The sequence below is a fragment of the Chlamydotis macqueenii genome, chromosome 2 (assembly GCF_036417535.1).
Source record: "Chlamydotis macqueenii isolate bChlMac1 chromosome 2, bChlMac1.mat, whole genome shotgun sequence".
In the NCBI taxonomy this organism is placed as follows: Eukaryota; Metazoa; Chordata; class Aves; order Otidiformes; family Otididae; genus Chlamydotis; species Chlamydotis macqueenii.
In genome coordinates this window covers 29,139,042-29,162,614 of record NC_141557.1, presented here as the reverse complement: position 1 = coordinate 29,162,614, position 23,573 = coordinate 29,139,042, and the positions used below count along the sequence as shown (strand labels likewise).

At 37.4% G+C, this 23,573-nt stretch overlaps 1 protein-coding gene across 1 annotated transcript in view; it reads left to right on the top strand.

Moving 5' to 3' along the window:
- The window catches only part of VWDE (von Willebrand factor D and EGF domains), a 40,243-nt gene extending 22,279 nt beyond the window's left edge, over window positions 1–17,964 (top strand). Inside the window, exons 13-31 of the mRNA XM_086741764.1 lie at window positions 258–394; window positions 3,285–3,440; window positions 3,775–3,879; window positions 4,245–4,359; window positions 6,242–6,492; window positions 6,612–6,831; window positions 7,412–7,549; window positions 8,152–8,211; window positions 9,743–10,420; window positions 10,749–10,844; window positions 10,929–11,024; window positions 11,548–11,643; window positions 12,904–12,999; window positions 13,340–13,435; window positions 13,847–13,942; window positions 14,043–14,138; window positions 15,419–15,514; window positions 16,078–16,181; window positions 17,757–17,964. Coding sequence (XP_086597890.1) covers window positions 258–394; window positions 3,285–3,440; window positions 3,775–3,879; window positions 4,245–4,359; window positions 6,242–6,492; window positions 6,612–6,831; window positions 7,412–7,549; window positions 8,152–8,211; window positions 9,743–10,420; window positions 10,749–10,844; window positions 10,929–11,024; window positions 11,548–11,643; window positions 12,904–12,999; window positions 13,340–13,435; window positions 13,847–13,942; window positions 14,043–14,138; window positions 15,419–15,514; window positions 16,078–16,181; window positions 17,757–17,777 — 2,753 coding nt within the window. The 3' untranslated portion in view covers window positions 17,778–17,964. The remainder of the gene's footprint in view (window positions 1–257; window positions 395–3,284; window positions 3,441–3,774; window positions 3,880–4,244; window positions 4,360–6,241; window positions 6,493–6,611; window positions 6,832–7,411; window positions 7,550–8,151; window positions 8,212–9,742; window positions 10,421–10,748; window positions 10,845–10,928; window positions 11,025–11,547; window positions 11,644–12,903; window positions 13,000–13,339; window positions 13,436–13,846; window positions 13,943–14,042; window positions 14,139–15,418; window positions 15,515–16,077; window positions 16,182–17,756) is intronic.
- The last annotated feature ends 5,609 nt before the right edge of the window (window positions 17,965–23,573 follow it).

Below are 23,573 nucleotides of genomic sequence, written 5' to 3'. Positions count from 1 at the left end.
AGTGTTTGTTATCAGATGAATATTTTCTCTGCTTCATAATATTCAAGTTCCAGGAGAGGACAGAAAGCCTAGCTTTAAAGTTAAGATTCATTTTAACAATAATAAATGTTTCTGTTTATGCCTTTCTTCAGCTGGCTACAGATTTTGTTGTTTACATATTTTTCTTAGTGGGATAGAGAAGCTAACATATTGCTTAATATAAATGCATATGAATGAGTTAGTGTACTGACATTCTTTGTGTAATCTCTACTTCAAAGACGAGGCTCCAGAAATTACAGAGCTGGAGAATGCTGGGCTGTGCGATATTCGACAGTATGACTGCACATCGGTGAGAGTTTTTGGACATGGCTTCAGGGAGTCATTGAATCTGAAATGTGAAATTATCAAATTACAGGTAGGTCTCGCTGAATAGTAACAATTACATTTTTAACTTCTCAGAGAGTGAGGGAAAAAATATCTAACATGTAGTATTCATTTATGTGGATACGACCCAATGCTTTAGTAGAAGCTAAAAGCAAAGTCACTCAGAATTTGCAGCAGACACTCCAGTCTTTGCAAGATTGCCATTTCCTCCATGATAAGAGAAATACAAAACATAATGGGAATGTTCAGCAGCTGGGAAGGAGATAAGAACATATGGCAGCTATCCATCAGAAGAGGGCAAGGGCAGCCCTATTAGTAACAACCAGTACGTTGTCGTTGGGTTTTTTAAGTGCTTATGGAGAGGAATTGAAGTACCACTTCTTTGACAAAGAACAGTAAGGTTAAAGACATTACTGGATTTCTGTCTCAAATCTAATGCTTGAAATACCCCTTTTATAAACATAATAAATCTCTTATGAAAAGAGAAAGGCATTTTTGATGTGTTGTCCATTTCCCTGGGGTAGAATACCATGGCTATTTAATGATATATGTCAGCTCTGTACCCCAGGTTTGAACAGGAGATTAAAAATGTTGCACTGTAAGCTAAGAGGAATCTGTATGGAGAGACTGTTGTTACTCACACCTAGAATTTGCTCAAGGCAAATTTACAAGCAGCTTACAAGTGTTAACCTGGAATAAAAATTGGCAATTACAAGTTTTTATGTCATTTTAGACATGAGAATTAGAAAAGCTTCAAAGTAAAATTGTGTTTCGTTGATGTGATGGTGGTGGGGGAGATGTCAAAAGGAGAACCATTCAGTGGGAAAATTTTCTTGAGACGAAAAAAGTTTTCTTTAGCTACTTCCAGTAGATGCTAAAATTATTTTGACAGATTAAGCAATGGTGGCTATAGATTTTCCTTAAAATCAGCATGTATCCACTCATCTGCAAGTTGGTTTGAAATGATAAAGTCAAGGGTAAGTTTACACTCCATTAGGTTAAAAGACTTTTAGACCAAGCTCACAGTGAGACAATTATTGGGAGTTCACTTATCACAGTTTGAGATGTCTCAGTTTTAACTCATGGCAAAATATTCTGATATAACATTCCTTGTGGTGGTGTATTTGGCTCCTAAATACAAAAACTTTCTATTTAATCACTTTTATTTATGATCTTCTCACTGACAAGAGCCAGGTAAGAAAATAAACACTACTACTGTTATCTGCAGTTGAGGAGGAAGCTGAGAATTTTTCCCTTTAAAATACAAAAGAAAGGATGTTTGGATTTTTTTGTTTGTTTAGTTTTGTTTGTTTGATTTTCAGGCTGGAGAAATAGTGAGTTTACACAAATGTTAATGGACTTGCAACAGTATAGAATTCCATATATTTTGAGATTAAATTTAAATGATCAAAATTTCATAAAAGAGGCATTTTAGCAGAATTTAGAGTGAATTTCATATTTTTCATATTTTCACTTTTGAAAGGTTAAATCAAATCCGTTGTCCATGGGCTGTCCTACCATGTTAGGAAGGATGTGGGTCTTATGCATGATGCTAAAAGAGGTGATTCAGATAATTCTGTATTGAAGTACCTCACAGATGCAGGACTACTGCCTATCTCTTGATAGAGGTTTGGGTAAGACATGGCCAGGAAACCTATGATTGTACAGAACCAGCATTTACTAAGAGTTTTTTGAAGGATGAGAGTATGTTTAACCTCTCCAAATCAAAAATACAGTTCTAGTTCTTTCTTATTTATATTGAACTGCAGAAGTAAGTTTTTCTATGAACCGAACAAGATAGAATGCTAGCAGATCTGAAGAATTTTTAATTAGTTTTTGAAAGGTTAATATGTTTCTGAAAAAAATGATTTGAAGTTGCCTTCAGCTAATAATAAAAGGTTTCTGGAGAAACAAACTGCATCACATTTCAAAGGTTATGGTACTAAATGCACTCAAAATGACATATTTAGAAATATTTAGCTGTTTCACTTTTACTCACTCTTGCTGTGAATTCTTTAACTGAGTATGGGATGAAGAAAAACAAAATGTCTGATTGGAACAAATGTAGCTCATATGTCTTTTCAGCAAAAGTTTTTATTTTTCTATTATTTTTCTATTTAAGAAAAAAAATGGAAGGCCTTATCAGCAGATAACTCCTCGTGTCAGAATTGGAATAGAATAAATGTCTTGATTGGCTCCAGTAACTGAAAAAATGTACCAGTTCAATAAAACCTAGTCAAGCTCAAAATTATTTTGATCTTGCTGTTCACTTGATTCTGAGTTTGTCTAGATTCTTGCTTCCATCTAACTTTATTTTCAGTATGCTTACCCCTGCTTCCACGTCAATACTTCAGTCAAATAGTATTATCATCTCTATTCTGCTGCCTTGAACTCTCAGGATAGATCCTTGAATGGCTTGTCCTCGCTGCAGTTTAGAAGAAAAGTCTACAGGGTTAGTGGTGTAATCTCTTGTCTTGTGCAAGGGCTTAATGGCTAATGGCCAGTATTCCCCCAGCACCCAGAATGATACCTGAGCCCTGCCAACAACTCATCTGTTCTGTCCTCTCATGGGAGCAGAGGTGGAGAGGGACAGAGGCACTTATACATCAGATCAGTGCTGTTAGAGGATTACCCACTGCTTAACCTTCATGTTACTCTCCAGCTGGAAGAACTGTTTGTCATTGGCAATGCAGTGCCAAAGAGCCATGCGGCAGGAAAGATTTCTCTGCCTTTTCTTCTACAGTGGCAGGCTTAGGTAGTAATCTGTGTGCAAATAATGTCATTTAATATTTCCCCCTACATTCTAGTCGAGAGACATTACACTTATTCAAACACTATGCAATACATAGTTCTTTTTCTCTGATAAAAATATTTTCAGGATGTATTCCATTGAAAAACAGATTTTCTGTCTTAACATTTAGTATAGTGATAGCCAATGGATTCCTGGAGAACCTCTGACTATGCCAGCTGCCTTCCAAAATGCCAGAACTGTCGACTGCCAGTTGCCAAATGATGACCAGCAGTCTGATGTCATGGATCTGGTTGATGATAAACCCATTGCCAGGTGGCAAATAAAGGTACTTGCAGAAATTTCAAATATTCACTTACAGGTATTCCTATTAAGATGAAAATATATTACATAGATACTATCCTTTTTTTCAATGGTACTAAAGGTGGAACTCTGATCACTAAACTTGGAGTCTCAGTTTCATTACTTAATCTTAAGTATTGAGTGCCATTTGAGAGTGTTCTCCTGCAAGGGGACTGGTGGATACCACATAGAACCTACAGAGATACCGTTCTTCAAGAGTAGAAGTTAAAAGCCAGGTAGTTACCCAAGAGCATTTCAAATTACATTGGACACATTTATGGGAAAATTAGGTTAATCCACTTTTACTGTATATCTTGCAGATCTCTAATGATGGCTTCATTTATAGCAACTCTAAAACAATGATATTATATGATGGAGCCTGTCAGACATGTGAACTGGAGGAATCTGGGTTATGTACATTAAAGGTATGTATTTCATTACTCTCTCTGTTTACTATGAAAATACTTATCTTTTCAGCAGAAAAAAAAATATAGAAAATTTGGGAGAACGTACCCTGTTCTTGCTTCCAACAGGGATTTGCGATGCACAGAAATGATAAGCACAGAAAGACAAGCTGGGATGAGGCAATTTTGAATTAAAAAATCAAACTAGAAGCACTTCAGATGATTAGTAAATAAAACCAAACATGCTGTCACTTGTTTAGATTTAAAAACTAGCTTAGTCATTAAGTGTAGAATATGTTAGATTTTATTCGACACTTTACAAATTCATCCAGATTTACTGTTTGATAACCAAAAATTAATGAATCACATTGTCATTTCTCTAAAAGGAGAAAACATGCAACATAGATGGACTCTGTTACGGTGAAGGTGACACAAATCCAACCAGCCCTTGCTTACTCTGCAGACCTGACATATCAAAGTTAACTTGGTCAGTTGTTGAAAGTAAGTTCTTTTAATAGCAAGAAGTTGAAAATTTACCAAAGTTTTAAATTTGTGGAAATAGTGAAGTTTTAAGTTAAACTGGTTAAGCGTTTCATTTAAAGCTTAGTACCCACTACTTTATCTTGTAATTTGATCTTGGTTTTCATCTGAAATTTCTCCTAATTTCTGAAAACTATATTTTGTTTTCCAGACCATACATGTAAAAGTCAGGCTTTTTTTTTCCTTTTTCCTTGCCCTACCCTCCCAGTAGTCACTACAAATAACTGTTAAAAATTAAGAACTCTCGGCCTAATTGGCACTTCGAAGTCTTTTGATACTTGGCACAGCTACATCCACAAATTTTGGTCTTCAACGTTTAGGAATAAAAGGTATTTTCCAATAAATGACTCTGATACCAAACAAGAGGAGAACACAAACTGAACTAAATGGCATATCATATTTTATAAGCCCCTTAATATTTGGACATAACCCACATCAAGGGCATAGATACATGGCCTAAACAAATACTTGAAAGTATATCCAAGGTTGTTATACTTCAGTCTAGTTAGAAAACAGACTATGACAAGAAGACTCAAGTCTAGATTCTTCATTTTCTTTCCCCATAGTACAAAGTTCTAGCCTGGAAGTTGTAGCTCTTTTGGCTCAGATCTTGGTCTTTGGTTCCTTCACCAAATGGGATGTCTCTTGGGGCTTTACTGGTAGCCATCCAGCCTGCTCCATCAACCTAAGTCCATAACCTCTCAAATACAAGCATTCCATTAATGTTTTCATGGGTGAATGTGCTGGCAAGACGCTGCGTGGCTTGGGATGGGTCCTGTGCAAGTGAGACTTCTGGTGCCTGTGTTGCTGAATCTTCTCCTAGTTCAAACTTGTACTGAAAGCCAAGGTAGCTATACCTATTCCAAAAGAATGAAACCTGAATGAAATGGATGCAGTTAAACTCATCCAGCAGTCAGGGAGTCAAGAAATTTCCATTTTACAGCCATGGACTAGAATTCAATATTGCCAAAGTCAGAAGTGGGAGAAGAATGTAAACCAGAGGCCGTTCCCCAAAACCAAGGAGCACAACCTCTTCTCCAGAGTGGATGACATTAGGAACAGGGTGTCAGAATCTACCTGCTGAGACACTGATTATAGCTTCTTCTCCCTTCATGGCTTCTGCAGCCGTGGGTGGGTTCCTGCTTGGAGTGGTCACTTCACTGTAACCCAAAACTTAGCAATCTCAATCACCTTCCTGTGCCCCAGCTTCAAAACCTACACTTTCCTCAGGGCTTCTACTTCTCTCTTTCACAAAACTTGCCCTGTTGCACAGGTTTTGTTTGTTTGTTTTCAACTGGTGTCTCTAGAAATCTGGTTACTCCTGCCAAATAGGTTAGAGCTCAACAGTGCAAGCATCTAAATAGATTGAGACTTACTAGTAAGTTGTGTGGCCAAAGTCCTTCCAAGGAACAGTGAGTGAATGGCTTATTCCATCACCTCATGCTCAGTTTTCCCCAGATGGTCACTGCAGCCTATTCCCAAGTATTGCTTAACAATGTCTATGCATTTCTTAAGGAAACACCAATCATCTCTGAGTTTTATTGCTTCCTGTACTTTCGTCTGCAATCTGTCTCTGTATTGTTAAAATACAGTGTTTAAATTCAATAAATTCTGAGTTCTATGTATAGATGCAATGCATTTTTACAAGCTCTTGTGTAGTGTAAGTAATTTCTTGGTTATATTGTTACAGTTATAATGTACTTTCCTGTGGCATTCAAATGACGTTAGAATTTAAAAGAAATAATTACGTGTGAGTTCCTAAATAGAAAGATACGCTCCTTTTTAATTTTTAGAAGTGTGTTGCAACTTTAGCTTAAAAGAGAAAATATCTCCTTTGTTACAGACAACCAGCCTCCAGTGCTTGGAACTCTTCAGGGTTCTCTACAGACCTTTTATGGAGAAGATTTTGTATATCAGTTTTTGGCTTCAGATCCAGAGGGCTCTGCTATTCATTTCACATTGGAGTCTGGTCCAGGAGGTGCCAGTCTTTCCCCATCAGGTCTCCTTTTGTGGAAAGCTGTGTCAATGAATCCCCATAAATTAACATTTTCTTTGACAGATGACTGCAATGCGACGACTAAGGTAGAAATAGAGGTAATTAATATTACAGTAAAATGATACATACTAGTAAGAAGTTTAAGATATCTAATTACAAAATTAATTGCTAGTTCATTTAAAAAAAAAAGAAAACTCTTATTGGACATGTCTTGTAGGTCAGTGTAAGATCATGTGATTGCCTAAATAATGGCTCGTGTGTGACAAACATTAATTTCCCACCTGGAAGTGGAAGATATCTTTGTGTGTGTGTGGCTGGATTTGAAGGTGATCTCTGTCAAGTGAATACTGATGACTGTAAACTTAACCCGTGTGGTATTGGCAGATGTGTGGATGGAATAAACAGCTATTACTGTGAATGTCCACCTGAACTTCAAGGTAAATTGTTACTTTATTTACACATATTTATCACATTTAGTGATAAATAAGAGTTCCTAGTTTTATGTCTACAGGTTTGGTTTTATTTTTTTTTTCTTTTTATTTTTTAAACTGTAAATAGCTTACTGCTAGAGTATGGAGAAATTTTATGGTCTTGTGATAATGTTATATGATACATTTCAAGATTTTTCTTGCCTGAATACAATGGTTGTTTATATTATGAGAGCAAATTTTCATTGTTTTCCTCCACAGAGGTAAACTAAGCAGCATGGTGACACATAGGAGTGATGAGTCATTTTACAGTGTGATTCCTCCTATGCCTGCAGACAAACATGCAGTTCCCACAGCCCATTTTCTCCATATTCCACAATAAACAAGATACTTAACATAAGATGAAAAAATGTGAATAGCAAACCTAGTTAGCTGTACTTATTAGATGTACTGAAATAATTCATTGCACTTGATAGATGCCCTTTTTGTATTTCAGCACCTGTATACATTTGATTTTTGTATTTTATAAACACACTGTCAAACTCTAGTGACACTGTATTATTAAAAAAAAATATGTATTTCAATGCAGGTAAAAATTGTCAAGATGATGTAGATGAATGTGTATCCAGTCCTTGCTACCCTGGAGTGTTTTGCTTCAATACTTTTGGTTCTTACTATTGTGGTCCATGCCCAAATAATCTGCAAGGAGATGGGAAGTCATGTTACGGTAAAATTATTTGTTTTTCAGAAGAATGCTATTATCTTATTGTCAGTCAGATAAAATATCTTTGGTTATGCTTCCTGTTTCTAAACAGTAACTTAGAACTCTTTTCAGCAGTCAGCAAAACAGGACTCTGTCTCTGACTGTTGATGGGTGGGACAGAATCTCAGCTGATGACATCAGACTGCACTGGATCACATAGTTGTAAAACACATTTTCAGGTGACTAGGAAAAGTAGATACGAAATACCCCAATTTTTTATATAAAAGGAGAATACAATGAAGTGGGGTTTTTTTCTGCATTATTTTTATAATATGAGCAATTATTGATTAAATGTTTTCCTATTAAATTGCTTAATATAGAATTATTTACCCAAATCAAGGGACTTTTGAAAGAAATAAGATGCCCAAATATTTGTTTACAATGCAATTACTGAATAACTTGTGTTTTTAAAATAGTCTGTTGAAAACTTTTAAGAAACAGTTTTTACTCTTCGTCTGCTTTCTGAATTTTGAATTATTCTTATGTACTAAAACTCTAACTCTGTAATTTATTTGCAGTTGAAACAAAAGTATCTACTAATGTGACTTCAAATCCTTTGTTTTTAGAAAGTGAAGACATTAACATCGAAAGAAAGGATTCCACAGGAGAAATTGAAGGGAATAAAGGTGATTTTTTCATGAAGAAAATGGAATTTCTGATTCACATACTGATAAGAATATAGCTGGCAAATAAAGGTTCTAGTCAGTTTTATGTTATTCACTTTAATTTTTCAGTTTGGCTCGATTTAATTCCTTACTGTGGTTGTATTCTCATCTGAAAAATGAGACTGAAATGTCAATACCAACAAATCCCTTAGGTCAGTCAAGTCCTTTTATTGACAGTGTGATATATGACATTCTTACTTTTGCCTTTTGTTTTTGTGACTAATCACCGACATAAAATAGGTAGCATGGGGATAGGGACATCTGTTTTATGAGATAAGCAAAAGTTTATGGCATTATGTTGAATGCCATTTTCCTACTTTAACTCAAAGGAAAGGTGAAGGATATGGCAAGTGAATGTTCTTAATTCCCAGACTCCGTAAATGCTGTTGCTGGTTTTTTCCATCTCTGTGCCTGCTGGGGCGTAGTTTGCAGGAAATTCTCACGTGTCTTTTCCCTTTATCTCTGAATTGCTAGTGTGGGAGGAAGAAAGCTCTCTCACTCCACTGCCTGTGCTAGGATAATTCTTCATCGGCTGCAAAATGGTTTGCTTTTCTACAGTAGGAGACATAGCAGTCCGTAGTAAGAGTCAGGAAAGCATAACCTTCTGTAGGCTGTTTTCTAGTACTGTTCCAAATGGGGTTAGAGACAGATCTAAAGTTAAGTTGAATAATCTCCCACGTCATTCCTGCTCTGTCATGCCATGCTAAAAGCCCATACAATGCATTATGCCATCCTGGGATTACAGTGCCTTACTCCTTTCTGCAGCCCACCAGAACATCCGTTTTTCCTGGGCTGAATATGAAGAACTTTTCATTCACTTTGTCCTCCTTCAAAGAGGAGGCTGAGTCAGTCTGTTGTTTATAAAACACGTGAAAGATCCCACTAATAAAATCTATGCAGAAACTTTAAGAAAGTTGAGAAAGAAGTTTGGAGAGTTAAACATGATAATACTTTTGCTACAAGGTGATAGATTATTTGCCTAAAATACTGTATATGGTGCATCAGTAAGTATAAGCATGTACATACTTGTGATTAAATATCTGCTTCTAGACTAGTCTTATTACTAGCACTTAAATACACCCATAAGTCATAAACAGTATCTTTTCTTTAAACTCTGTTTCAGTTGTCTAATTGGTAGCAGTATATGGGCCTGGTAATTTGCCCTGACAGTAACGCTGTTTATTGACCCAGTATGGGAAAATCTCTGCTCTCTGCCTCATATATATGGTCCTTTCTCCTTATCTTCCAGCCATAAAAAGGCCATGGTGAGAGTGGGAAAGGACGTAGCCAGAATATTTTGATCTTCTTAGTTAGCAGTTAGGTTCTGCTGCATACATATATTCTGATGTAGCACATGGAGAGACTTCCTGAAGCACAGAATGAACAGGCTGTACATTTTTCTGTTCAGAAGACACTAACCACCTCAGAATGAAAAGAGAGTCTCGTAATAGTCCCATGCTTTTTCCCCCCCTTTCTTTCTAACATGCTATAGGTTTTCAACAGTCATCCTTTGAGAAGGTTTTAAGCATTTCAAGCTATATTCCCAGTTCTACAGATGTCCCTGAGACATTTATTTCTACAAAAGTGGTCAGTAGCAGCACTCCACCAGCCTCCACAGTAAAAACAATCACTGCTTGGAAGTCACTTAATTCTCAGAGAAGTGCTTCTCTACAATATGCTGTTACTGGAAACATTGCTCATGCTCTCAGCACCATCAGTGGTCACCTTGCTAACATGGAAGAGAGTTCTTCAGTACGTGCTGGGATGACTGCATCTTCAAGCAGCCATGCTGTATCACCTGAGAAGAAAACAAGGGCAGAAGTTGAGGCCTACAGCTATTTTGAGACCAGCAGGAAGACTTCTAGCAGCAGAACAAATATAAGCAAAGGGCTTTCTTTGCCAAGCAAACTATTCAAAGGTGGAAATACTCAGAGAGTTCAGCACCTATTAGCCAAGTATAAAGCAAGTCCTTTCCCTTTTGTCCTTGCTGAAGTCACCGTCCCACCAAAAATGCTTCCTGAAGAACTGAGTGAAACAGTGATTCCTAAAGCAGTAACCTGTGCTGATTTGCCCTGCTTTCCTGGTGTACCTTGTGAGCCAAGTCAGGATGGAAGTGTCAAGTGCGGTCGCTGCCCTTATGGTTATTATGGAGATGGCTTCACTTGCAGAGGTATTACCAATAACTGCACTAAATGCTTGGCAGCAAAGACTTGTGACATCTTTGTAACTTGGAACTACATAGTTACTGTGTGATCAGTGAAATGCATAGTATTGAATTTTCTCATTTTCATTATTAATATTGGCGTAGCCTACAGGCTTCTATTTGAACAGATACACTGAAAAATATTTTTCTGATGTGTCTCAGGCTCCCCACTTACAAGCAGGGACCTAATGGGTTCTGTGTGATCTATTTATTATATTAGATAATGTTTCAGTTGTGCTGAAATGCCACTTTCATTTTGCTTATTCTGTTCTTTGTTTTCTTCGTTGTCTTTCAGCAAGATGTAGACAAACATGTGGCAAAAATATGGAGTGCGTGGCTCCCAATATTTGCAAATGCAAGCCTGGCTATTCTGGTTATAACTGTCAGGCCGGTGAGTATGGCATTTTGATTTAGCCTGTGGTAACTCATATCCACAAGTTAATGATTTGAAGATCACTGTTGATTTTTTGCACAGCTCTATGCAGACCTGATTGCAAAAACCATGGGAAGTGCATTAAGCCCAATGTCTGTGAATGCCTGCCAGGATACAGTGGCTCCACTTGTGAGGAAGGTAAATAGAATATTTTTTGCTTTTGAATCCATAAATACCTAAAGGATGCTGTAAATAATTTCCATGACTGTTCATTCTGACAGCAAAGTGGTGTGTTTGGTTTGCTTTTACTTTAACAGAATTCCTTTAAGTAACATGTTGGTATATACCCTACTTCTTTGATATATACTCTAAATGTTGCTTGTGATTGGGTATTCCTAAATTTAGCTTGCACAGTAAGTAGAAGAGTTCATCAGTGAATGAAGATGCCTCTAAGCTAAACACTCCCAAAGAATGGGAAGTCCTGTCTGGAAATTGTCTCAGATTTCTTTTCCTCAGGGTGACCACCACTGTTGAGACTCTGTGTACTCTGTTGGAGTGAAGTTCTTCTTGTTCCTTATTCTCTCAAAAGGCATTGCATTTTTATTTTATTTCCAGTTTTTGCTCACTGTCAGTTATTAACATCTCCCTTTTTCTAAAGCATAACCAATCCATGCATCTTTTTAGAGGTAATTTCTTGAATAACGTCATTCTATATTTGCAGCACATTGTAAACCACCCTGTCAAAATGGAGGCACGTGCTTGGCTAGAAATCTCTGCACCTGCCCGTACGGTTTTGTGGGACCAAGATGTGATACAAGTAAGCAAAAAAGCATAAAGGAAGAATACAGAACATTTCCCCTGTTCTTCAGGAGCAAGAAAGCAAATTATGATTTAAATTTTTGAAGCAGTCTGTCTGATGCAAGCAAATTGCATAATACCTGTGCCTCTTTGAAGGCTCCCATACTTGGGCTTTTCAAAAATTCAACAGTGTAACCTTGAAAACATAACATACTATAAAAATTGCAAATAGTTTATTATTTATGGTTGATGAATGTGGAAACATTAAGCATGAGTAATCCTACCTTCAGAACAAACACCAGTGTTTAATGTGTCCTTACGGCTTTTTAACTTCTATCATTTTAAATTGGATAGATGCTGGGGTACATTCAGAAGTTGGTGTCAGTGAATGGCGCGTCAGAAAAACAGGAATACAGGAATCCTGAATTCAGAACCACATTATGGGATCTTTGTGGTTTTGGTTTTTTTTTTTTCACATCTCACATAAATTGTCTTTTACATATTGAATTCTACATGATGCAATTTGACAACTCCAAATTTTGGGTAGATTTCAAAAAGGTCATTTTTATCATTCAGGGAATCCAAATTTAGACATGCTGTTTCACCTGAATGTGCCACTGCATTATTGACCCAAATTGAAAAAGTCCTTTGTTTCATCTCCTTCTCAAATCCCAGGACTTTTCATTCTCAGTTTTTCTTTTTCTAGTTTCAATTGTGACACAAAAAAAAATTGCTGCTCTTTGTTAAGTGATACTAAAGAGAATGAGATGTGGTCCTGAAGAAGTGATTAATGCTTTTCCACAGCCATGATATTTTAATGTCTTTGTTAATCTTGTGTCACTCTGTGCATGCAGCTGCACTTGCTGAAGTGATGGAGGACACTTGAGTGAACTTTATTGGAATCTATCAAATCCATCATGTAACATGGTCCATTTGTCTCTTAGTATTGAATTTCTCTTTTTTTTTTTTTAGAATTTATTTGAAATTTTCTAGATTTTTAACAATGAATATAACTAGACCATGGATAACTACATGGAAAGACAATTTATTTACTTTTTGAGTCTGGTGCTAGCTTTTTATGGATTTGAGACTGGATTAATCTATTCAGCAGATCCTCCTCAACTGGTGGAATTGTATGTTATTTCCAGTGTTAATATTTGGGAAAGAACTGAAAAATGAATTAAGCATAATTTGTAACATATCTCTTTCTCTGTCTCCCTGCCTCCTGTCTCCTTCCACCACCTTCTCCTTTGTTTTGGCCCAACTTCTTGGATGGCAGTGGTTTGCAACAGACACTGTGAAAATGGTGGTGAATGCCTTACTCCAGACATCTGCCAGTGTAAACCTGGGTGGTATGGACCTACGTGCAGTACAGGTAACACTCCTGCAACTTCTGTGTTCCTGGGAAAGTGTCTGTAGGAGCTCCCATGGTTTGAAATTTGGAACCGCATGGCTCAGAGAGGAGTGATGGGTGGCTGCTTACTGCCACGGAGCCTCCATGCTCCCTCTTGTCTCTGCACATTAGTTCTGCTGCCAGCAGCACCTCTAGAAAGCCTAATACTGATCCTAAAATTGTGGGTAAAGATTTAATGTGAATGGTGTTACCTGCAGTTATCTTAGGTGTTTAATTCCTGTCCTTGCAACAGAAGCACGTATTTTATAGACTTTTTTTTTTTATGTCATGCTTCCTACTCTTCCTGACCATCTTTCTGCAGCGATGTGTGACCCCGTGTGTCTCAATGGTGGTTCCTGTACTAAGCCAGATGTTTGCCTCTGTCTGCATGGATTCTTTGGTGCCCAGTGTCAGAACGGTAATCTTTTTCTTTTTTTTTTTTTTTTTTTCTCCCTCCCCTCTTAGCTGCCATTATGAGGAAATCTGTGAGAAAACATTGTTATCTCAAGACACAAAATTCACAATCAAGTCAAGTACCTGAGAAGTGGTGCAAAACAGAGATTACATTATTTTTTAGATTTTATGGCTGGTTTAGTGAATGTCCAAGGAGAAAGGAGACTCAAAATTTGCCTTGTGTTCCACTAAACTTTTGAGCAGTGTTCAACTAGTTCCATTGTATATTGTGTGGTCTGGTTGCTCATGTACATGTACAGTTGCCAACCTTGACCTCTTTTTATCTGATTCTGTCTCTGCTGTAGATGCAGGCTTGTGATGGTTTAGTCAAACAAAATGCAAACTACAGCCTTTTCCTGCTGTTTGTATCTTTTAGCTGTCTGCAGCCCGCCTTGTAAGAATGGTGGTCATTGCATGAGAAATAATGTCTGTACTTGTCCCGATGGGTACACAGGCAGAAGATGTGAAAAAAGTAAGCCAGTGTTAAAATCCTCCTAGGATCCAAAAGTAACCAGTAAATTGTTCTGTAATCAGATAAATGTATTAAACAGCTGATGTTTTTGGATTTTAAGGTGTCTGTGAGCCACGGTGCATGAATGGAGGAAGGTGCGTAGGGCCAAATGTTTGCTCTTGTCCTTCAGGATGGAGAGGAAAAAGGTGTAACACTCGTAAGTATCTTGTAGTTAACAGGAGAACCATACCTTAAAAGTAATACATGACTAAAGCACAACTCTGTCCACCCAAGTGATATGAAGTTAGTGCTGAAGAACTCAAGAATATACACACATTGAAAAAATAATGGTCTATAACTGGGCAGCAAAATTTAGGATGGAGAACTAATACCATGCAGTTCTTAGGCTGCATCGTGAGACCAAAATAGCTTTTAAATTCTTGGATAGGAAATAATATTTGTTTCTTTCTTAGTTCTCGTTTAAATAAGAAACATCTATATTTCTGTGAAGAGCTGAGTCAATGAAGTGAAAGAATTTCAATTTGTGCTGTAGGACATACAGACAGATTTAATAGAAAAAAAGTACAGTGAAAGATTGGAAAACCATTAGAAGCACAGTGGGAAGTGCGTGGGGTAGAAGGTGCAATGGGCAGAAGCTCTTTAGGAAAGGTAGAAATAGGACTGTGATGGTAGCATAGCTGTGGGTCACATTGTATCTTAATGAAGATAATTGGTGGTGCGTAAATAAAATGTGACACTGTGGATAAAAGCACGGTCTGCTTGAAAATCAGCATAAGGATGGGTGGTAGAAATCCAATAGATAAAGTGTTAGTGTGTGACAGAGTGCCCCTCTGAGGCTTGGATATTGATATGGCCAATGAGCTCTCTAATGGCATGAGGGAAAAACAATTTGCCCTGTATTACTTTCTGTAATTATTGGAAAGTTTTATTGAAAAAAAATTACTGATATTGACAGGGGTGAGATATTCTTGGACACTATGGAAGAGAGATTTGATTATCACTCAATTAACCAATGAGAAATAATAGTGGTTTAGATTATGGCTTAATAAGCAGGGACAAATGAGTGGAAAAATGGGTCATAGAAAATAACTTTGGATTGAATGTTCATGAGTTGGTTCCTTATGTGTTAAATTGCATGACAGACAAAAGATCTCTCACTAAGGTTTGAGTTTTAGAAAGCTAAATTTGGAAAAAACAAAGGCATTTAGTAGTGCTGACTTAATTCAGTATTTCAGGCTTTTGTAGCAATCTGTGATGCATCAGAACATCTCAGTGCTTGCTTTGCCTGTAGGGCTTTTTGTTTCTAGTTGCGTCTCTTCTTTAATATCCTGTTGATCTTAGACAGATTTTCAGTGAAGATGATGTGACTTTTGTGTATGGAAAGCACTCAATCTCTTGTGACCACCCTGAAATGTAAATAATAAGTAAAAGTAATCACTCGAGATATAACCAAACTTTGTGATGATGTCTGTGCAGCAATCTGTCTTCAGGAATGCAAGAACGGTGGGGAGTGTATTGGACCAAGTACGTGTCATTGTCCCCCGCTGTGGGAAGGAATCCAGTGTCAAACACGTAAGAATGGTGTGATGTGTGAACCTTTTGCTTTGGCACAGATAAGACTGCTTCAGCCATACATAGCCTAGAAGTCCTACACTTTGGCTGTATTCTAACCCAAATTTGTGTCGAAGGCAGGATAAAGAATAGAGATTTTTCTACCTATTCTGAAGCCCTCCAGAATATGACGGTAATCTGGGACCATGGCAGTATGCAGTGGCTTTCTCTAACACTGTATGCTGCTGCAACAGCCCTGAGAGGCCATTGCAATAGCTTGAAATAGTAGGACGCGTTAAAAAACACCTTACTCCTGTCCCTCGCTCAGTCTCATTCGTGCCCTCAGCCTGTTCCCATATTAAATCTGCATTGAAGCGTAAGGGGGATGGGATAGGCATGAGAACATTGTTAGCTCCACACGAGTGTGAAGTCTTCTTACACTGAGGGGTGTTTCCTGGTGAAAATACTTACCAAGTACTCAGCTCCTATAAGCAAGCAGAATAAGTATATAGAGATGGCAGCCACTTTTCCTTCACCAAGTTGTTTTCAAGAATAAAGCCACCTATGTACCTCTCTTGTTTTAGCTGTGTGCAACCAGAAATGTCTGTTCGGAGGCAAGTGTGTATTGCCTAACGTGTGCTCTTGTCGTCCTGGTTATACTGGAGTCCTCTGTGGGAAGAAAATTCAGGTATGTGACGAGTCAAGACACCATCACAGATACAGCGATTTGGGAGTCATTATCTAGTCCACCCTTGCCCAATGAAGCAGCACAAAATACACCAAATGTTTTTTTGTCTGATTTCCTCCTTTCAGTCTCCAGTGAGGGAAAATTCAAAAAATTACTAAGAGCTATTAATTTATAGGCTCTAATATTTACAGAATTGTTCTCAACACCTAAAGTAAATTTCCTTTGTTTCAAATTAAGCTGATTATCTCTTGTCATTCCCTAAGCAGCTGCAGCAGGAATTTATAAGTATCCTGTTCATAACAACCACTATTCTTTTTTCCAGTGTCTGGCTCCATTTTAGGGAAGGGTATCCCACTGCTGACTTCCTTAGCTTGTGTCAAGTCAAGCCCTGATCTTTTTCAACTAACTACCTACAATGTCACTCAGTTCATCCCTGTTCTATACAAACGTTCCTGATTCTCCAGTGTAACTTTGAGAATAGCTTTACTTTTTTTTCCATTATAGTGAGTGATGACCATTTCTCTGTTTTGTCACATAATCTTCTGTTGTAGAGTGCTGACAGTCATTCACTGAGGTAATTTAATTAAAACATTTCATTACAACTTAACCTTTTTGTGACCTCTGAAGTAGAACACATTCTACTCTTCTTGCACCTGTTTAATTTCAACATATTTAGACACTTCTGGTGCCAGCAGAATTCATTTGGTGGACTTGGGACATAGCCTAGCTGATTTTAGCACAGCATGCTGCTGCTGTTCCTTTACATTCATCTTTAATTACATGCCACTCTTCACACTTGTACTGTGTTTTCTTTTAAAAGCAATTTAGTTCTTTGGTCTCCTGCTGCAGCGAAGATAGCATATTCAATCCTTCCCATCTTTCCTTTCCTTTTAGTACTGTGCTACATTATATCTCTTTAAATTAAACCTTTAATGTGACTGCTACATGTGCAGGCATTTTTAGTGAGAAATGGGTAAAAAACAGGGAAGAGTGCAATGGTTTCACTTTCATCCAGCCTCACTTTCTCCCCGTTGAAACTACTGGGAGTTCAGATCCTTTTTCTACTTTAGCAAGTCCAGTATACAATGCCAATACCATTTGTGGTCAGGTAGCAGATAACTTGCTCGAGAGGGAGCAAATATGTTTAAGAAATTTAAACAGTTAATAAATGCTTATACACATTTTCAAAACAACATTTTGAAAATACAAAACTGCACATCCTATAAAGATAAGACTATAATGTTTGCAATATGGATTTCCAAAATGTGACCTAAAAAAAAAAGAAATAGTTTTGATTTAAATGTTTACATAAATATATCCCGCAAAGCATTACTATGTGTTCAGTTTGGAAATACATTGCTGATCTGGCAGACAGTGCTGTATCATACACTGACCAAAATGGCACATTTTCTTAAAGAAATGAACAAACTATATGCACAAATTGAACTTAATGTTGTTTTTCTGCATATCAGGAAAGCAGAGATTCGTTAAAATTGTCTCTTAAACTTTATCATAAAAATGGGCTATGTCATTAAAGCCTCTTTTTACACTTATTTATTTATTTTTCTCTCCAAGGTACAAAGGCATCGTGGTTGAAGAAAAGAAGTGTATCAATTAAATTGCAATGCTGCACGGATGTATGAGACTTGAAAATAGCAAGGGGGTTGAAGGCAATCACAGAGTTTATTTAAGTGGAAGGAATATCCAGAAGCATTATTTTAAAAGATTCTTATTACAGTTGTGAATTTTGGTGAGCTTCAATACAATCTTGTAGTCATTAGAACATACGTATATTTCTATAATTTTTTGCTACCTCATGCACAAACCCCACAGCCTCTGATTCTTCACTGGGCTCTCAGACTTGATGAATGATGCAAACCCAAAGTTCTGCAGTTTGTTGATGTAGTCAACTGGATTATGAAGTTTCCTTTGTGGGAAAGATTGTAAGAGCTGCTAAGTGTCTCTAAGAAAGGAGGCAGCACTTCATCACTTGTGAATGGTACCTTCTGTTTTCAAACATCATTTCCATACATATTATTTGACAGCATACAGAAGAAAAAGCAGAACTATTTTCTTCTTCTTTGTCTCGTATTTATGTCAGTCTGTTATAATGACTAGCTAGGAGTGAGGAAGGAAGGGGAACCTCAGACAAGATTTGGCTACTAACAGTGGAGGGAAGGTTGTATGTGTTGTTGTCAACCAGATGTAGAATAATTCTGGTTTATCTATGGCAAGCCTTTGTACTCAGGAGCCAGATATCACTCTTCTGTTTTGACTTTCCTATTACTTACACTCACAAAGTTGAGTACCCAGCTACTGAATGATTTCTGTGTCTGTAAGACTCTTTTATGCCCCTATTTTGAGATGGCATTCAATAATACAAGGATATTTTGTCCTTGAGTCTTTTAGAGAAGTTTGGCAATGCTTTTAGCCATGTTGAATTTTAAAATAGGAAGCTAATAAGAGGAAGAATTTGCTGTACCTCATGCCATCCATATACATGAAATCAGAAACTATTTGTAAAACTTCATAGAGTTTTTTTTTTTTCTATTGCTCCATGAACTGTTAGCACCTACCCGCTGCCAGATAGTTTTTGAACAAATAAAATTCCAGTTTTTCTGAAGTTCCCTACAGAGGACCACCATCTTCCCCTAGAGCTGTGAAAGATATTTCAATTCTTGCCACAACCAACTGAGTTCTGGTAACAAATACAAACATATCTTTAGCTAAGCCATTGAAATTTACTGTTTCAGTTTGGTTTTTTTTGTTTTTAAAACAAAAAATAAAAGTCATGACTTCCTGTTCTCTTGAGCACTATTCCATTTACATACACTGATTCTGAATGGGAAGAAAATGGAGCTCATTTTCCCATTTACTGCCACTGTGGGATGCTGATTGCCAAATCATAGCTGTTAGCTGCTCTGTGCCTAGATTTCTTCTCACCTTTTGATAGTCCTCTTAAGTCATTTTGCAAAGTAAGCTGGCATTGTGAGAGCTCAGTGTCATTCTAGAATGATACCTGATGGATTTCCAAGTGCCTGACTGGGATATTTAAAAAATGTTTTCCATTTCCCACTTGCATTTTAAGTTTCAGTGTTTCCATAGTTTCTACAAATTGAGCATCCAAGTGGCTGATAGCCTGATCTGCCGGGAACTGTTGTATTATTTAAAACCTACTCCACTTGAACTGTTTCCTTTCTCACATCTCACAGAGATCCCTATGAGCAAAACCTGACTAGCTATTGGAACTGATGCCTCAGGATGATGCTTTGAATACACAAGGTTCTGAAAATGCAAACACACCGATATCGCGTAATCTCATATTGTAATAACCCCCATTCCACCTGTCAGTTACAGAGGTGTTGTGCTAAAGAGAGAGATAACATCTGACAGGAACACTGTTAATAGTGCTTTGGTTAATGAGTTTGTGCAACCCTCCATTCACAAAATTGAATCAATATATATGTGCCTTTCTAGGATTTCAGGCTGAATAAAGGGAGGGTTTCAATAATGACTTTTAATATTTTCTACTTATTTGCAATATTTCTAAAGGCAGAAATTATTTCTTTTATATTTTCCAAATGCAAGCTGTGCAAACAAAAGCACAGCCAGAGTTTTGCTGCAGTAGCTAAAAATGCTCAGTGCTAGGCTGTGCTGCTTTCCAGCAAGCACATGAAGCAGAAAAATTACTAGTACATGCATAAAGACAGACAGCCACTTCAAAACTGCCCAGTAATTATGTGATTAGTTGAAACTATCTTGTTGCTAGATTGTCCATCATACACATGAAAGAATTCACTGTAATTAGAAAGCACGTTGTAACAATGCAGTAAAATTGCTGTTTAACAAGAGGGGGCAGAAGCAGATTGAGGGCTTGTGTACATAGGGTGAAAAAATGGTTCTAAGGTTGCATGATGCAATCTGAAACTAGGCCCAAACTCCTGCATAGTGCAGGAGTTGCCATGGTTCTAGTCTGATGGAACAAAGGGCAACTTGTGCCAAACTGAAGATCTTACCGTGCTGCTTAGCACATTATACAGAATACAGGTATCTTCACTGAATTTTCTTGCATGATTTCTTTCAACACTAAACAGTGCTGGAAGGCACCTGTGTATATTATCCATTTATTATTTGATTGCGCTGAAGTCGCTCTGTAGGCCAGCAGAAAGTGTAGGTTGACTTTTGCCGATAATCTTGAAAAGATCTTTAAAATGCAGTATAATGAACGTTTTTCTGAAGTCAGGATTCATATCACAGAATATACCACAGATCTTAGCAAGGACTCAGTTTCCTACATTTGTATCCATGCTGGCTGTGACTTAAAAAACAAACCACAACAAAAAGGTGGGCCCCATGTGAAAGGCTCCTTCTTTTCACAAAAATTAATTGTATATTCTCATAGCTGAGAACAGAAAGTGAGTGAACATTTCTATCTACCAAAAACAAACCATGAAGAAGAATCAGCACAAACCCTAACGTAAATCAATATAAAAGCTTAAGCCACTTGACAAATTCAAGCATTGGAGCAGGTCGCCATCCCTGGAGGTGTTCAAAAAATGCGTAGACGTGGTATTTCAGGACATGGATTAGTAGGCGTGGTGGTGTTGGGTTGACGGTTGGACTTGATGATGTTAGAGGTCTCTTCTAGCCTTAATGATTCTATGATTCAATGGAATTGGATATATCCACTCCATTACTTGCCCAAACGGGAAAATACAAAGTTGAAATTCTCAATATAACAGCTGGGTACATATACAAAACCAAACATAGCGGTTAGAAATTGTCACTAATGACTAAAGATGTTTATGCTGTTTCTCTTGTGTTAAGGTGTCGTATGACAATGTCAAGTCATTTTACTGAACTTCCACCCACAGCTCAGTTTAATCAAGGTTTTTTTAGACATACATAAACCAAGTAACTCAATTCTTGCTGCAACCACTTACAGCAAAAGAGAAAACAGAAATGGTGAAATGTGTATGTAAGTAAATTAAGAACACTTCTCACCTTTCCATGCGCACTCTAAAAAGACAGACTATCAAAAATGCAAGCAGTGCACTACTACTACAATTTTTCCAGTTGTTTTTAGTGAAGATCAGAGCTTCTATATAACGTGTTGCAGTTAGCTCTAATAAATAAGGGAGGTAACCTGTTCTGTATTGTTTTTCCTGACCTTTGAGCTGCATGCATAACTAGTTTTTCACAGAAAGCTACATCTACCTCCAAGAATTACGTGTTGTAACTAGTAAGTATGTTCAGTCCTCCAGTGAGTGGGAAACAAACAAAAGACAAGGAATATTGACAGCTCTTCTAGTAAATGTATGTGGAACTGTGGAAATAATAATTTGGGGACATGGACAGTCAGTCCTTCTGAGTCTGTTCTACTTTAAAATCACTACTAGAAAATTAACTTTTAAACAAACTTAAAACATTGTCGAGATATAAGTTATTTTTCTTTAAAAAAGAACCACAAAGCCAAAAAAGCCCAACGAGGAACCCTACAGCCAGTAGATGGTGCTACATTCAAACAGTATTTCTAAAATACACCATCACATTCTGTGTGCCCTCAAATTGCTGCTTTCTTACCTAAAACATTTCTAAACAGGGAACTATTTAAATTAGCATTTGTTCTGGCCTGCTCAAAAACACCTATTACAGGTCTCTCTCTGACTGCTCCTGGTCTCATGCTCCTAACGATGCTAATAACTCTTTTGGCTTCTAATCACCATAATGTCACTTTTGGCTTTATTAGTGGAAGTCAGTCTTTTCAGGAACAGTACTGAGATATTATGCCTCTTTGCATTTACATATTTCTGCTCATTTACTCAGAAATCTTGAGTCTGAGGCAATTATTCTTTTTCCCTTCACTTCCCTGTTTGTCATCTAAGGTATTCAACTTAACTCCTAAATTTCTAAATTATGGAGCGATCATTGTAGTGAACTGTGACATAGAATTTTATCATCATAAAGCCTACTCCAGAACTGTTGATGAAATCACCTTGTTCCATGCATGAAAACCACATTTTACACTGGCATATCTGAAGTATCCAGTGTATCACAGCAAAAGCAGCACAAAAAACATACACTGCTCTTACTCTGTCCCCTGCCCCGGCAACAAAACCTGCATAACACATATCTGTAATGGGTTTCATCTGGACCAAATGCAACAGCCTCCAAAGGAAGAGCAGAGGAAGGCTTCTCAACTACCCAGCACAGGGATTGCTCGTAACAGAAAACAGGAGTTTCATGAACTCTGGCATTGTCTTTCATTTGCCCTCAGTATGCTTGGGCTCTCTCTTAGAGAAGGTTGTGAACTGAGAAGACCCCATTTCCTTTGCTGCTTGTCAATGCTTGGTGGCTTATAATCGCTGGAGAAACATGTCCATAGAAGTCACTCTGCCTATGAAAGCTACATGTTCTAGTAAGGGAGCTTATACACAAATACAGTGTTAAGCCATCAAATGGATTAAAATAATGCATAGGCAAATGGGTTTAAGTAATGAATAGCTGAAATTCTCCCATCCCAAATTCTAGTTTCACTTAGAAGGCAATGAAAATCCATCTGTCTCTCAAAAATTAATGGATTTGGGCATCATCCAGAAAGTTGACTGATTCAACTTGCATGTTTTGGCAAAACCTTCCTCAACTGTAGCCTTCAAGAAAAAGCACAGATGAGACATGGAACAATGAACATAGGAGTCTCAGTCCGATCTCCAGCTTGTTCAAAAGGCTGCAAAACCTAAATGAGGCCAAACTGGAACACCTCTAGAAGACAAGCCTCACTTTCCTCCACACAGGTGATTTGTGACAGACATGGCTTTTCTTCACTGCCAGTCTGTAGCCTCCCATTATATTTCTCCTGTAACAACAGAATCTTGAATAGGAATGAATCATCAACATCTACATCACCAGAAGGGAGATAAACACATTTCCATCTTACTGGGATAAGGAAAAGAAATAATTGGAAGTGGAGAGATGATGAGATAATATGATTGTAGAACTAGTCAAGATAAGGACTCTAAAAGAGTATCAGTATGGATTAAGCTTTTAGAAAGTAACAGTGGAACTGTCTGAACAAGTACTGTGTTTTGTTTTTCAATATTGCTTAACTGATCAAGATCCAAATCTGATTGGGGGGGAGGGGCAGGAAGCATACAGAAAGCGATAACCGGGATTTTAATAAGATGATTTGCAGTTTGCTGATGCTCCAGAAAGATGCAAACTCTGCAAGTTTGCGTTTGCAACTGTGTAATCTTATTGAAGGTAAATTATACTTGAACTAACAGCCACTTCTGATGATCGGAATTAAGGATGTTCTGTTTCATGTGCTTTTTAAAAACACATCATCAGTATAACACAATAATTCTAGTCGAAGGGGGAAAAATAATCAAAAAG